Source organism: Labrus bergylta, chromosome 14 (assembly GCF_963930695.1).
Source record: "Labrus bergylta chromosome 14, fLabBer1.1, whole genome shotgun sequence".
Lineage (NCBI taxonomy): Eukaryota > Metazoa > Chordata > Actinopteri > Labriformes > Labridae > Labrus > Labrus bergylta.
This window is the reverse complement of record NC_089208.1, coordinates 19,253,391-19,268,561: the sequence shown is the minus strand read 5'-3', so window position 1 is coordinate 19,268,561 and position 15,171 is coordinate 19,253,391. Positions and strand designations below refer to the sequence as shown.

At 41.6% G+C, this 15,171-nt stretch overlaps 1 protein-coding gene across 1 annotated transcript; it reads left to right on the top strand.

Moving 5' to 3' along the window:
- Positions 1 to 610: 610 nt before the first annotated feature.
- Positions 611 to 14,930, top strand: ltn1 (listerin E3 ubiquitin protein ligase 1). Its single transcript, XM_020639856.3, has 32 exons — positions 611 to 758; positions 984 to 1,190; positions 2,237 to 2,335; positions 2,943 to 3,173; positions 3,256 to 3,308; positions 3,430 to 3,610; positions 3,988 to 4,161; positions 4,383 to 4,573; positions 4,927 to 5,071; positions 5,155 to 5,412; positions 5,595 to 5,903; positions 6,309 to 6,524; positions 6,651 to 6,692; positions 6,822 to 7,011; positions 7,190 to 7,429; positions 7,544 to 7,694; positions 7,841 to 7,991; positions 8,161 to 8,362; positions 8,464 to 8,620; positions 8,816 to 8,929; positions 9,035 to 9,162; positions 9,255 to 9,390; positions 9,854 to 9,998; positions 10,398 to 10,611; positions 10,830 to 11,067; positions 11,236 to 11,313; positions 11,484 to 11,670; positions 12,541 to 12,706; positions 12,801 to 13,021; positions 13,288 to 13,482; positions 13,596 to 13,763; positions 14,110 to 14,930. Exons 1-32 carry the CDS (start codon positions 717 to 719, stop codon positions 14,170 to 14,172), a joined length of 5,292 nt encoding a protein of 1,763 aa, XP_020495512.2. The 5' UTR covers positions 611 to 716; the 3' UTR covers positions 14,173 to 14,930.
- The last annotated feature ends 241 nt before the right edge of the window (positions 14,931 to 15,171 follow it).

The window sequence follows — 15,171 nt, the reverse complement described above, 5'->3', positions numbered from 1 at the left end:
CGTCTGTAATCTGTCTAGGGGAGGCAGTGAAGAGTTCAAGATGCTTTAACTTCACCACAAATGTACGAGAAGAAGAAATCAATACAGGAAGTATGTGAATCTAAGTCAAGTAGATATCTTTAACCATACTCTTTCTGTTTCCTTCAAAGTCAAAGTCAACTTTATTGTCAATTTCAAAATATGCCAGACATACAGTGGAATCGAAATTGCGTTTGTCTCCGTCCCACGGTGCAATACAACCAAAATAAGGTAAAATAGATAAAAAAGATATATAGATAATAAAGATATATAGATAATATAAAATATAGATAAAATGAGGTAAAAATAAGAAATAGTATTTACAGTAATAAATTCTAAATTGTGCAAAGGGTACAAAATGGTAAATAAAATAAAATAAAATTTAAAGAAAAAGAAAAACTTCCTACTCAGAGCAAAAGCCTGTGAAAATAAACTTGTGTGTGTAAATAATAACAAATAATCAATTTTTGGAACTTCATTGACTTCTAGGTAAACTGAAACTATTTTTTCTTCTTTTTTTTTCAAACAAAAGTCACATCGTGTAGTCAAGAATTCTACACTTTATTTTGAAAGGTTCCGGAAGTGATTCGTTTCCTCGCGTCATCACATGTCAGCAGCTTTAACTCTGCATCACTGACCACTGCCTACACAAGTGACTACAAAGTTAGCATAGAAGCTTATACTTTAAATGTGTATCCATGGGGGGTAAAAATAAACAACGTACAAAAGGAAATGTTCGGGTGAGTAACCAGAAATGTGAATTAACTTACAGAGTTAATACTTAAGACTTGCTGTCAACAAACCCGAGCAGGAGCTAATGTAAACTTTGAAGCTAACGCTACATGTGACTGTTTGACTCCATCTGTTTCATAAGCACAACGTTTCCGTGAGGGCTAACGTCAATATGCTTTTAAGAGGCTTACCTTGACCACATGTTGTTTTTGTTTTTTTTCTCTTGCTACTAGCCGTCCAGTAGTGGCCGAGCTGCTGAGGTTCTTACCCGGGAAGGAGGCGTCATCCCGGGCTTTGTGGGCTTCGACACAGCGCTGACTTCGGAGCTGAGTTATGTTCCTGCTGTTCACGGAGCCGAGGAGATAGACAACCTGGTAGATGCTGACTTCAGACTGGTGCTCAGGAAACTCTCCAAGAGGGATGGTGTCACCAGACTGAAAGTAAGTCCATCTTTAAGATAAGATAAGATATGATATACTTTATTCATCCCAGCAGGGAAATGTAGGTGTTCCAGCAGCCAGCATACATACAAACACACAACACCACACATATATACATACATATCCCACCCATACAAAAGAACATGAGCCCACAATACAGTTTGATATATGATATATGCAACTCAGGCTAAAGTTTACAAGTTTAAATGTCCAACCCTCTGGTCTTATAGGCAGAGCCAATATCCCTCAAATAAATCTTATCCATCACAGACTACTTGTCCTTTTAATTCCTCTTGCTTTATTTATACAGTCAGACCACTTACAAAATGTAAAATAGGCTGTTTATGCAGCCCACTGTTAATGAATTAAGTGTTCTGTTTTGTTTGAATTAATGTTTATAAAAGAGGGGCAGATATTATGATATAATTGTTTTTTTTTAATGAAATAAAATTGACAAAAAATAAATAAAATAATCACTTTGTCTGACACCTACGTCCCTGCAGCAGAAGTTTCACAAGTTAATAACAACTATATAAATAATCAGTCTTTCTTGCTGATGGTCTTCCTTCCTTTTTAAGGGTCAGGGTTACAGCCATTAAGAGTCGTTTCAGTCTGTTTCATAACCTGTTTAAAATCCCTCACAGGAGCTTTAAATAAGCACCCCCTTGTTGAGTATGTTTAGATTGATCTAGAGCAGGGGTGGGCAACTGGCGGCCCGGGGGCCACATGCGGCCCCCATCAACCCCTAAACGTGGCCCTCGGGTCAATTTTTACACATCAATTAATTGGAAACATGAAGAAAAACATGACAAAATCTGCCATGAAATCATGAAAACCAGAAATATGTGTATAATAATATTTGATCACTGGTATATATGTTGAGTTAAATTGGAGACATTGTTGACTGTAATCGTTTTTGTATCCTACAATTTGGCCTCCTGGCAGTGAGAATTAAATGAATGTGGCCCTTGCTGTGACCAAAGTTGCCCATCTCTGATCTAGACTATTGCTGCTCCTGAGTGCTAAATATTGTGTCCTCCTCTCAGGCTGTGCAGGACTTTGGGTCCATGTGTCAGGAACGGGATGCTGAAGAGGTTAAGGGGGTCCTGCCATACTGGCCAAGGATTTACTGCAAGATCTCAGTGGTGAGCTGATTATTTACAATACATGAATGACTTCTTGTGGAAATAGTTAGATTCCACTTTCTTTACATTCTTTTTTTATTTGCTGAATGTTTCTATTTATGGCAGTAATTTTACCATGTGTGTGTACTAGCTGCACTTTATAAATAATGGAAGATCAGCTAATGATGGTTTGTTTTTACACTACCTCTGCCACTTTAATACCACTTAACTGTTTCTCTTGGACAACATTTAGCCCGATGTTTCTACCTATTCATTCTCAAATGTCTTATGTAGCATCACTATTGTTGAGGTAAAACATTTCATCTCCCTTTGTACTTGTGTAATGTTGAAATGACACCAAAGAAACTTGACGTGTCTTGAATAATTCAGCTTGCATATTTAAGTAAACATTCTAATGCCCATCAAAGTATTTTGATCAATCCTATCCTTCCAAGCAACTGTGAATCAAGTATCCCATACAGACAAGGCAATTGATCAACACATTAAAGCAATATCAAAGACAAGTGGCTGGTTGGAGCCACAATCTATCTAGAGATGACATTTTAATGGATGTGAGTGTAAATATATGGCACGTCTACATTTTGTCTCCATTGTTCTGACTCATCAGGACCATGACCGCAGGATCAGAGAGGCCACCCAGCAGGCCTTCGAGCAGCTGGTGCTGAAAGTACGACGCAGCATGGCGCCTTTTCTGAAGAGCTTGATGGGCCACTGGATTCTGTCCCAGTGTGACCCTCACACACCTGCAGCCTCCGCTGCCTGCCAGGCCTTCCAGGCTGCTTTCTCGCCCACCAAACAGCCAGAGGCTCTCAGCTTCTGCAAGGATGAGATCCTTAACGTGAGTAGTAGTGGTGGGGAGTCTCACAAGTATTAACATATGGGACAAAGTTCATGTGAAACTGTTTTTTTTTGTGTTGCAGGTACTTCAAGATGTCTTGTTAAAGGAAACAGCAGAAACACTTAGTGATCCACAGTAAGTAAAAAGTTAAGATGCTTATAGTTTCTGTGTCCTTTTATTTTATTGCATGGACCCAATAATACTTTGTTCAGTCAGTCTTTACTGAGAGAAAATGGTTCTTCTTGTTTTTTTTTAGAAGTGTGACCGAAGAGGAAAGAGAAGCTAAATATGTACGCATGCTGACCAGTTCTCTGTTGGGAGTGAAGAGACTCCTCTCGCTGCTGCTCCAGAGTGACAGGACGGCCCTGGAGCAAAGACTAGCACATCTTGTGAATTCTGGGAAGTTCTGGAAGTACAGCAAACACAAGACACCACAGGTACTAGAATAAGACTTCTGTATGTATTCTAGATGAACTAGTCCAACTATATCCAACTTAATATCCATCATTCTAGCTATATGCACATGATGCTATTCCTCTCAACTAAAATTCCCCCCTTCCTTCATCATCAAACCTCAAGCAAAAGAAACGACAGACCAATCACGTTCCCTTAAATTCCAAAAGCTCTGAGTTTCTGTTTGAGTAAAGTGTGATTAAATGTCTTTGGTTTCCTTTAATTTAAACAAAGTGCCCATGTATTGTGGGTAGGTTTACGCGTTAGAAGGGTTAAACTGCATTATTCTAGATACTCTACATGCAATGATCCATTGTAAAAACAGACATTTCCCTCATCGCTACCGTGTCATGTTTGTCAGGTGCGAGGGGCATTTTTCGAGATGATGTGCGCTCTGTGTGAGTTCACCCCGGGACTGGTCCAGGCCGAAGCAGCACGACTCTGCCCTGCTGTTCTCCTCAGCATCGACGACACAGATCCTGTAGTGCTGCCTCCAGTGTGGGAAGCCGTCCTTCACGTCGTGTCAACAGTCCCTGTAAGTCCGTGTTGAAAGGATGACCTTACATATGAGTCATGCTCAGGCCGTTATATTACCAACTGTTACATGATGTTGTCACCCTCCATGTTATAAAAGGAGATGTTATAGGTAGTGCAGTAGTTGTGGCGTCACAAATTTGTTGAAAATGAAGTCGATTTGTTTCCTTTTTCTTTTTAAGTTGCATGTTTTTTTTTTAAATCCTTCCACTCCAATTTCAGGACTGCTGGTCACATGTGAATGCCAAGAAGGGCTTCTTACCTAAACTCTGGACTCAACTGAAAGAGGGAGGTAAAGGCATGGCTAAAGCCCTCCATCCTAACCTAATGCCCCTCCTCAGCAAGCTGCCCCAAGAGGTCACTGATCCCACCCTGGACTTCTACACTACCTTCTTCACTTCATTCATGCAAGGGTAATTTGTTTTTCCTTTTGTTCTTGTATTTATCCTTAACTGATTTTATAGTTATGATATGTGAATTTAAGGGGAACTGAAAACATCATAGTAATGGGTTTTCATTGTAGAATTCTCTGTTGGTCGAAATAATGATTATATATAGTTTTGTTAATAATTCAAGGAAATGCAGTTGATTTGACATGTTTGAAGACTTTTTCCTGATGTAATGCAGATAAAAAAAACCTGTTAATTCAGTGAAGCTATCACTAGATTTTACTTCAGTTATAGTAAAATACACTGATTCATGTATTGCCCTTGTTCTTTTAATTTCTGTATCCCTCTAAACTTGATTGTCTGTGTGTTTGCCTCAGTCTGTCCAGTGAGCGTGCCCTCACAAGCCCATCAGAAAGTGCTGTTATAGTGACTTCTCTTGTCGAGTGCTTGAAGTATTGCATCGTGCACAATACAGAAGAAGAGGAGCCCCAAAAAATACGGACCATGCTTATTTCACAGCAGGTGTGATTACTCAGCAGAACAGACTTCAAAAAAAAAAAAAATTAAGCTCCAACCTTTCTTACGTTGTTTTGTCTTTTTTGTAGCTCCTCCCCCTGCTGGAAAAGGCTCTCGGTAACTCCTCCCTCCAGAACGGCCCTCTTTTCCTTTTGGTCACAGAAATGCTTGTTTCCTGGGAGAAGAAGGCTGGTATACAAGGAGCAGGTGAAGCAAATGGCAGCAAGGATGTCTTCAAAGGGCTCCTGGCAGACTTCTGGGAGGGGCTTGGTCTGATATTCGTGCGTTATGTGGACAATGAGGAAGCAGATCCGCAAGCTTTGGAAGGGGTAGCCACCTTGCTGCAGGTGAGTTTGTTTTGGTTAGTCTTCGGTTCAGAAACATCCCTAACTGACATCTCCATGCCGACACTAACAATACAGCAGGTCTATATGGCTGCCAGAACCATTCTTGTCTTAAACAGTAGCTAAAGTGAAACAGAAAACTAAAGCCTGAGTAAATCTTTTCTCCATTCCTCTTAAATCTCCAGGTGATGCGTTACCCTGACAGAGTAAAAAGAAAGCACGCACAGAAGAAGAAATCTGTCAAGATCTGTTTCTCTAAGCCAGAGGACAACGAGAAAACTGGAGTGGACGGGGATGCTGTGGAGAGGCCCTTACAGACGGAGCCTGAGCCTGTGAATGAGAGGGTCTGCTCTCCACAGACCCAGCATTTTGAGGATACCGTGTGCCAGCTGGCCCAGCTGTGCCTGGTGCATGTGAATGAGAAGAAGTCAGAAAAACATCTTGTTTTCCTCTCCCTTCTCCTGCGGTCTTTCCACACTCCCAGGGTTTTCAGTGTAAGTCATATTGGATGATTTTAACTTAAAATGTATTTGACTGCAAGTTGTTTTGAATCTTTGTGAGGCATCCTTTGAGGATTATTTTTCTGTGTAAGGGCCAAAATCTGTGAAAAATTTGGACAATTGAAAGGGCAAAGTTTCTTTTTCTTCAAAGAACTTCTGGTACACTTTGAACAAGTTGCCTTCCAGACAGTTTTTGATCTTTGGAAGGCTTCCTCTGAGTTTAATTAGTCTTCGTAAGAGAGGAAAAGCTATGAAAAATATTTTAATCTTATGTAGAAATGTGGTACATTTTGAAATGTTTGGAAAGTGGGGACATCAGCCTTGTTAACTGTCTTTTATATTGAATAATAAAACAGTTCCTTAACACCATTGACACTTCTCTTAAACTGCATATCTTAGACATTGGTTGAGCTGGACGATGAAGTAAAGGACGCTGTGCATAATGAAGTGGTGAATATTCAAAATCCGGCGATGCAGTTCCTGCTGGAGCAGGTGGTTGTTTGGCTGGCGGAGAAGGGACGTCTAGACACTGAGCATCTGGTGGAGATGGTCTTCAGCTCCCTCTACTGTTGCAGCTCGCAGGAGGCCACCCGCATCCTCAACCACATCACCACGGTACCATAAGATTCATGACCCTATGTTGATTCACATCGGTAGTGTTAAGTGTGGTGATCCCTCCTCTTACTGTTAGTTTTTCTGATGATACTTTGCTGACATCTTGACCCTAACTTTGTTTTCCAGATGGATTTACAGTGGGGAATAATCCTTCAAATCATACAAAGGGTATGTGTAATGATGTTTACTTAAACACTTTAAGGAAGCTGCATGAGACATTATGTGTTGTTATATACGTATGCATCACATTTTCACCTGTGTAGACTTCTGAGCTACCTTGCTGTTTTGTCTTTTCAGGCATGTGCAGACCCTGAGACTCTTAAGAGCTGCAGGGATTGGCTGAGAGGTTCAGTTCTGGGTGAGCGGCTCCTGGGATTGACTGAGGAGCTGTGCAAAGTTGGAAACAGCTCTGCCAGTTCTAGCTCTTTTGCGAGCAGCCACAGTTGGACGCTTATCAGCCTTGTTCTCTCTCAACACCACAACAATGGTAAAAAAAAAAAAAAAAAAAACTCTACAGCTTATTCTTTTTTTTCAGTGGCTTTCTCTTTATTCTGGTTTATAAAAATTTATCAGTTGCCTAAATGTTTTCTGCCTCTGAATTCATGGATTTTCTTGTCAGTCACCAAGCTATTAATTTACATTATGTTATGTATTTACTTGCACAGAGCCTCTTATAGGTGAGGTATACATGGAGAAGATCTTAGAGAAGCTCCATGCCACGCTGTCTGAGGCAAAGAGTCTGTCGGATGCAGGCAACATGGAGCCACTCATCTCGTTCATCTGCGACGTGGCCTCCACCTTCTTCTCCTCTGTACAAGACTGTCTTCTGCTGCGCTCTGCGGAGGAACTCCTGTTCACCGTCTTCCAGTTCACCGCCAAAGATCAAGCACACACTCACCTGTCTGGTAGGAACTCTCACAGTGCACAGACACACATTCTTTGTTTTATCTGCATTCACATTATGTTCTATGTTTGTATAGTCTCCCTAACAAACTAACTCTTGGTATTGCTGTGTAAAGATGTACTTTTAGGTAAGCTGAGAAAAGTGTGTATATCCGGGGTCCAATCGTTGACCCAACAACCTGATTATGAGTTTGAAGAAGAAGGTTTCCTGCACAGGGCAGCCCATTGGGTGACAAACCAACTACTCACTGTCTCAAGCATAAAAAGGTAACAGCTGACGTATTTTCCAAAGCACCCAGGTATTGTTTTTTTTGGCAATCCATTCTAGTCCAATAAGTTTAACCACATCTTAATATCCCTATCCCTGAGCTTTGTCATGCATCTACCTAACACGTCCTGGTGTGATGATTCAGTTTGCAGGTTCTGGTCCTGGCTGTGCAGAGCTTAATGGAGGCAATGATCTCTGCTTGCGATCGAGACTCCCCCCTCCTCGCCCACTTCTTTACTGCACTGATGCCAAGCCAGACAGAATGGACAAGAATCAGACAGGCGTTACCTCCTCAGGTGAGACAGCCAGTCAATCACTTTTACCTCAAGAAAAAATACCACTTTAGCCAAACAGTGGGTATGAAGAATGTGTTGCTTCAGTATTCTGGTAACTTAAATCCTCAGAAAACACCTGCAAATAATGTGTTAACCACCCCCCCCCCCCCCTTTTTCCTGTACTCTTTAGTGGATCAAAACTCCCTTACTGTCTGGTCAGTACAGAGGAGTTTTTGAAAAACCCACCATGGACATGTGGAAGTCAAGGCTGTCAACTAAGCTGCCGGCCCACCTGTGCGTGTGTGCCCTGCTGGGGAGGGTTGCTCGTACTGTGGCTGGTGACCAAGAAGAGGCAGAATGCTCGTCACATCTGCCAAACCTCAAGAACACAGGTAAACACACATACAAACCCACACACAGGACATGCATACTTTTTTTTTTTGTTTAACTTTATGTTGGTCTCTTTTATGTTTATATAAATTTTCTTCCACAGCTTCAGAGCTGTTGTATGCCCTGCAGTGGTGTAAGGAGGCAGAGTACGGCCCTGCCTTGGTGTCTACCTACCACAGTCTGCTGGGTGACTGGGGGCTGTCAGAGGGACTCCACAGCCTTGTTCCAATGAAAGAACTGCTGGAGACTATTTACCTGAGGTGAAGAACATTCATTGACTTATTTTATCATTAAAATATATTTTTAAAATATACTTGTATCTTTCCCCTTTCAACTTCTTGTATCCCCCTGTGCTTATATATCTTTCCACTTTATTAAAAGGGGAAAAGACCTCTTTTTGTAACTTGTCTGAAAAGTTGTCCCCAGCTGTAAACACTTGTTTCCTTACCCTGTAGATCAGTTGAGTGTGGAGGTCTTTGGTCTCTGACCCTTGAAAACTACATCCAAACCAACAACTTGGCGGCCACTCACACTTCCACTGTGAGGAAGCTTTACGGCAGTGCAGACAGGTGAGTAGTTTGTTTGTTAATGTTGTTAAAATACTTTACATTTTTAGTTGTGGTCCCGCGATTAAGACTTTATTGTATAATTAAAGTTGTCCCTGTTGTGCTCAGCTTGTTCCCAGTGTCCCAGAGCAAACTGAGCACGCTCCAGGTGCTCTGCCCGACCATGACTAAGGAGGACAGAGACTCTCTCGTCGCTCTGTCTACTGCTGGCATAATCAATTGGCAGGAGAATGACGGTAAAAATGTACACTTAAAAAAACAACATGAATGAACAGATATTGGACTTGAACTATACTAAAAGTTATTTTGGCTTTTTTTTGTGTCTCAGATGTGTACGGGAGTCTGGCGGTCCTGATGTGCTGTCTGAAAGCTGACACACATATAGAGGAGGAGGTTGTTCTGGCGATCCTCGCCACCATGATGGAGTGGCGGAACAGCAAGGAGGACTGGTTCCTCTTTGCCAGGTAAAGATATAACACACACATTTACGTAGTGGGTTTACATTGTTATTCTATCTCTTAAAACAGTTTGAATTAACTTCATGAGTACTGCATGAAACTCTCCATTTCTTCTATTTATTTATTTATTTGAGCTTTTAATCATCTGATATGAAATTTTGAAAACATTTTAAAATTTTTCCCAGCATGCCAGTGTGCATTCATGTAGCTACACATTCCTATTTATAGAACTTGTATATATGTTATTGAGCATTTTATCTGACGCTTTAAAAACAGAAAATAGAGATACTGAGAAGGGAAGGGTTCCAGAGAAGCTCAATTTGCTGCAAAAATGATTCACTGCATTCCCTTTTCTGTCACTGTAACACTGCACAGCCATTTCTCCATGACAGGTTCCTATAAAAACATTGGAAACTGTTTATTCAGATATTTTATATTAATATAGGTTTGTCACGTGCTTCCTTTTCAGTGATCTGTCGAAAGCAACTGCAGACCAGTTAAACGTCACAGTGGAGATGATGCGTTTCCTGTCCTGGCTGGTGGCTCGTTGCCCCACAGTTCTCGGAGGCGGCCAGTGGGACTTCTTGCTCTGCTCTATGTTAGCCTGGTTGGAGGTGAGACATGGCTCATACTCATTGTGCTGTTCTGAGATTTTGAGATCAGGGTCAGGTCTAGTCAGGACTGAGTTTCTTGTAAAGTGGACCTGGTTGGAAGTTTCCTGATGAGGGGTGTTTCACTCTTAAACTTGGGGATATGTGTTTTCATTTTACTGACTTTGGTTGTATGATAACTCCTACATAAGCTTTATTCACACTCAGTTCACATCACCCTTTTTCCTGTTAAAAGTGCCACTGGAATGGGTCATGAAGTGGCAGAGATATATATTTCCATATTGATATTTTGTCCCTGCCCCTTTTTATGATATATGTTTTGAACATCTCTAGCACTCTATGTATGGCTCACGTCTAATCTCCCTCCCTGTCTCGGGCTGTATTTGCTTCCTTCTTTCCTAGACTGCCAGTGAGAACGTGAGCAGTCTCTGGAACCCATGGGTGCAGCTGTTTGTGTGTGAGAATGCTACATTGATAGTGAAGCTGAACCACTTCTTCACATCGTCTTCGCCTGAGGTACTGGAGAAGCTGCCAGCAGAACTGGCTGCTGAATGGAAAGACTTCTTTGTTGAAGGGATCTACAACCTGCTGCTGGCTCTGCCTATCAGTATCACAGGTGTGTGTGCAGATTTGACTTCAGGAGGTAATGACACAAAAGCTAAGAAATCAGCCCGCTCTAAAAGTCCATGCATTACAAAAAAAAACCTTTGTATGTAACACATCACTCTGCATTATTACATGTATGCATATTTGATTAAGCTCCACACATATTATTGTGATTTACAAGCAGAGAAGTCAAATTTTCTCTTTCTGTTTTTTTCTCTTTTAATGCAGATACCTTTACTGAACCGGATGACCCCGTGTTTCCTTTGGCGGTGCTGCAGTCAGTTGGTGCAGCTCTGACATATGTTCCTGTGCAGCAGCTGACACAGAACTCACTACCCCCAAAGTTCATAGCGGACCAGAAAACAAACCTGCCAGAGCCCCTCCAGACGCTCCTCAACACCTTCTGCCCTCTGCTGCTGTTTAAGGCCAGGCCTCTGCAGATCACAGTCTACCACTTGTTAGAAAAGTAAGGGCTTTCTTATTCGGTGTATAATTAGACTGCCTGAGGCTATCCTCCAGTGTAATGATTAGAGTGTCACAGCTATACTGAGATTTTGAAGCTCCAGCTTGGCTTCCCAGTTCGGGAATGATCAAATGAAGAGAAGTTGAGTTTACTTGCTTATTGTCCCTATAGGGTGATGCCTCAGCTGCCCGAGTGTGATGGAGAAGGAGACACCAGCAAGTCAGAGGATGATAGAGACGAGCCATGTCTGTAAGTCAAAGGGGTGGAGGGATCACATTACCGTTGCTTTTTACACAAATGTGATGTTTTTCTGGATAATTGGGGTTGCCACGTGGGTCTTTACAATACAAGACTTGAGTATCTTTGGATTTAATGAAGCTCATTTCTCACAATTATTTTGTTTTCACTTCTGTGTTCAGCTCTCCTCCAGCATCTCTGATGGCCATTCTGTCAACCTGTGAGGAGCTGTGTGATAGCATCCTGGTGGGCGTCCAAGTAGGAGAGTTTGCAGATGTTCAGCCGCTCAGTGTGGAGTACTCCTGCATCCTCGGCTACTTACTGGCCTGGAAGTTGCTCCTCACTTTTTTCAAATCCTCACCCTCCCATGTAAGTCATGATCAGTGCTTATTGTTTGTAGATGCAAAACAGTTTTGCTTTTCTAGTTTGCTAGTTGTGCATTCAGTAGAGTGTATGGTTGTTCATTGTTTATTCCTTTTTTAACTGGTGAAAAAACATGACAGGTTAGTGACTTAAAAGACAAACAGTAAAATACAAAGAAAAAACCAAGTCCGTGCGTGAGTCCGCGCGGACGCCCGCACATCGGAGAACAACACAGAACATGACAGCTATTTTGTGGCTTATATTGTGCCATTTTAGTCTGATACAGCCATGAAACTCTGGATTTCTCCATAATGAAGGCAGTCAGCGTTGTTTACCCGCATGCTTGTGCTCGTGCATGAAGTGTACCGTGCCGAAGCACGCCTCTCCGAAGTGTGCCAAAGCCAAGGAAGTGTACCGTGCCTGAGCACGATACGGAGCGGTCAAACGAACTGGACTTTAGCATTGAAGCGTGCTTGGGCACGGTACGGATGACCAGTGTGACCGTGCCCTGAGAGAGAAAAGAAGAAAATGGGGAGAAATGGAGCCAAGCACAACTCTACCAAAGCTCAGTAAATGTTTTAGTAAGATGGTCATAATAAAACCATATGATAGTTTGTAAAGTGTTAAATATTATAAACAAAACCATAATTTATAAGAAGGCAGTCCAGCGCCACTAAAGTAATGGTTTAACATTTATTTTAATACATTATTGTATACTGCAACAATAACCACCACAGTGCTTATACAGTAATGAGGGATTCGGCCGTCTTGAATGAAATCAAGCCACTCTTAAACAGCTGATGAACTCCATGAACACAGTCACGAAGTGTTGATATTTTTGTCCCTGTATTGACTGCTCTTCTTCATCTTTTCCAGCTGCGTGCCCATTATGCCCAGTATCTCAAGAGAAGCTGCTCCCTTAACAAGCTCCTCCTTCACCTTTTCAAACTGATGCCTGAAAGCCCAAACTACCCACTCCAGGGGGCAGAGACAAAGGAGTCCAAAACCTTCTTTACAGAGAGCCTGTCTCTGGCAGTTGACAGTAAGTAGCACCTACACCTCTTCCTTACATTACGGTGAAATTATGTAAACTAGCTTTGACTTCTCATACCTTGTTTTGTTTTTTTTGCCTGCAGAGAGCAACAGTATTGAGTGGGAGCTCCCGCATCTGGCCTGCAGTGTGTACTACAGCACGGTGCAGGACCTGCCGGCCATGGTACGTCTGTGGTGGAACAGCCAGGAGAAGAGAGTGAGCGCCGCTGTGGAGAAGTTCACGACTAAATACGTCAGTCCTGTCCTATCAGCGCAGGAGATCTCATCTGTCCACTCCAGCACTCAAATGTTTGAAAGCATGACAGTAAGTTGGAAGAAGCTTTCACTTGTTTTATGTTACATGCAGCTCTAAAAACATGTCATGTGAAATACCAAGTCCTGGCATATGTGCTTAATGTGCCCCTTAGGTTAAATCAGAAGTGTAACAATCAATCAGATTTGAATGACTTGATTCAGTCGACATCATTTTAAATAATAAAAATGGTAAAGCGGATATCAGTTTACTTGACTGAAATACCCCTGAAGGCAAAAACAAAACAGCTTGTTGACTTATTTATCTTATCACCCCAGGTGAAAGCCCGCTCAGCAGCACGGGAGGTGATTGCTACCTATTCTGTGGATGACATCTTCATCGAGTTGGTGATTCAGTTGCCGCAAAACCACCCTCTAGGCTCCATCACTGTCGAGAGTGGGCGGCGCGTTGGCGTTGCCGTACAGCAGTGGAGGAACTGGATGTTGCAACTGAGCACCTACCTCACACATCAGGTAAGAACACACACACACAATGGATGTAAGTGTGAAAAGTTGGTGTTTTTAAAGAGAGAAAAAAAAGTGTCTGAAGGCCTGCAGTAAGATCATAATGTGTTTTGTGTGTTCAGAATGGCAGTATTATGGAGGGGCTGGCTCTGTGGAAGAACAACGTGGATAAGCGCTTTGAGGGAATAGAGGATTGTATGATCTGTTTCTCCGTTATTCACGGCTCCAACTACTCCCTGCCCAAAAAGGGCTGCCGCACCTGCAAAAAGAAATTCCACTCAGCGTGTCTGGTGAGTTATATCTGCCAGGATCATATATTCTGTGCCTTCTTTGCAAATGTTCAAAATATCTATTTACATGATACACATAATGAGCATTCTTTTATGCCTTATCGATCATCATAACGGAGAGATAACAACAGCACATTTTCAGTTTTTTTGGTAGAATGGTGTTTCGTAAAAAAACTAATTTAAGGCATAGAGAGCCCACTAATGATGTTATATATTAACTCTCTGTTACATCCTTCAATTATATATAAATAAACGTAATTTAACATTAACAAAGACAACATCAAAGTGAACATACTTTGCTTTTTATTAAGTTCTCTTTTGTCTCTTTTTCCTCTTCTTTCTACAGTATAAATGGTTCACTTCCAGCAACAAGTCCACCTGCCCGCTGTGCAGAGAAACCTTCTTCTAACACACTTCAATAAAGACTGCTGTTGTAAATGCATGAACAAGGTTAGAAAGGAACTCTTTTATGAAAAGGTATTGATGGAAATCATTGTCAGAGGTTTGCTTTAGAGGACATGGACGGCATTACTGGGTTAAGAAAATCATTCTCACTGGCAGTCTGAACTCAAATACGGGAACATTAAGTGAAGATTGTTTTCTGGGTGACTGTTGTGTTTATATGATTAGTCATGTGATTTAGCTGATGACGATTTCTTCAATCCACTGCTTTAGTGGACTGTATATGTGCAGCATCAGAAACTCCATTCTGAGGTTCATCTGTAATTATTGAGTTTGACTTTTGATTTTTAAAGACCAGATTTTTTTATTTCTAAAAATGGAAGTGTTCGATGATGCTGAATCACAGAGATGGAAAACCAAAGTGTGCCAGTTGCTTTAGGTGAAGGATTTGCACCTGCTGCAAAGAGTCAATTTATAGACTCACTGATAAAATACCACATTATTATTGCAATAACCAGGACAGGTTCCACAAATATTTCCTAATATTTAGGAGTGTAAAGGGAGGATGTCTTATTGATGGTGAGGCCTTGTGCCATCATGAAAGGGCAAGATCACCTGTGCAAAGCAGGAGAGGAAGCTGCTTTAGGTTTTATATTTGAAAATGCCTATGCTCACATCTATCAACACCTTTTGATTTGTGACCTTCCCCCGGTGCCTGCAACTGTAAATGATGCTGGAAAAGTAAATAAAATACATTTCAATCAACTTTTATGGATTCAACGTGTCTTTGATCCAACCTCCCCCCTCCCCCTTTTAAATAGGGTGCATGCACAAAAAAAGTACAAGGCCCTATCCACACAAACTCATTTGATGAACTATTTTGTTATGGCTTTTCATTATAGTGTTAAATGCTGAGCTGGCAGCCTTGCTGGATGTTATAGTTAACGGAACAAAGAAGTGTATACTTATTCCCAGTGGCTGAGTTATGTATTACAGAACAATGCAT

Bases quoted from the DNA above. Each gene is read 5' to 3' on its own strand.
- ltn1 (XM_020639856.3), top strand. From the start codon at position 717: ATGGGGGGTAAAAATAAACAACGTACAAAAGGAAATGTTCGG. The intron at 6,693-6,821 runs GTATGTGTAATG...TTGTCTTTTCAG, and splicing joins TCCTTCAAATCATACAAAGG to GCATGTGCAGACCCTGAGAC. The intron at 9,391-9,853 runs GTAAAGATATAA...CTTCCTTTTCAG, and splicing joins GACTGGTTCCTCTTTGCCAG to TGATCTGTCGAAAGCAACTG.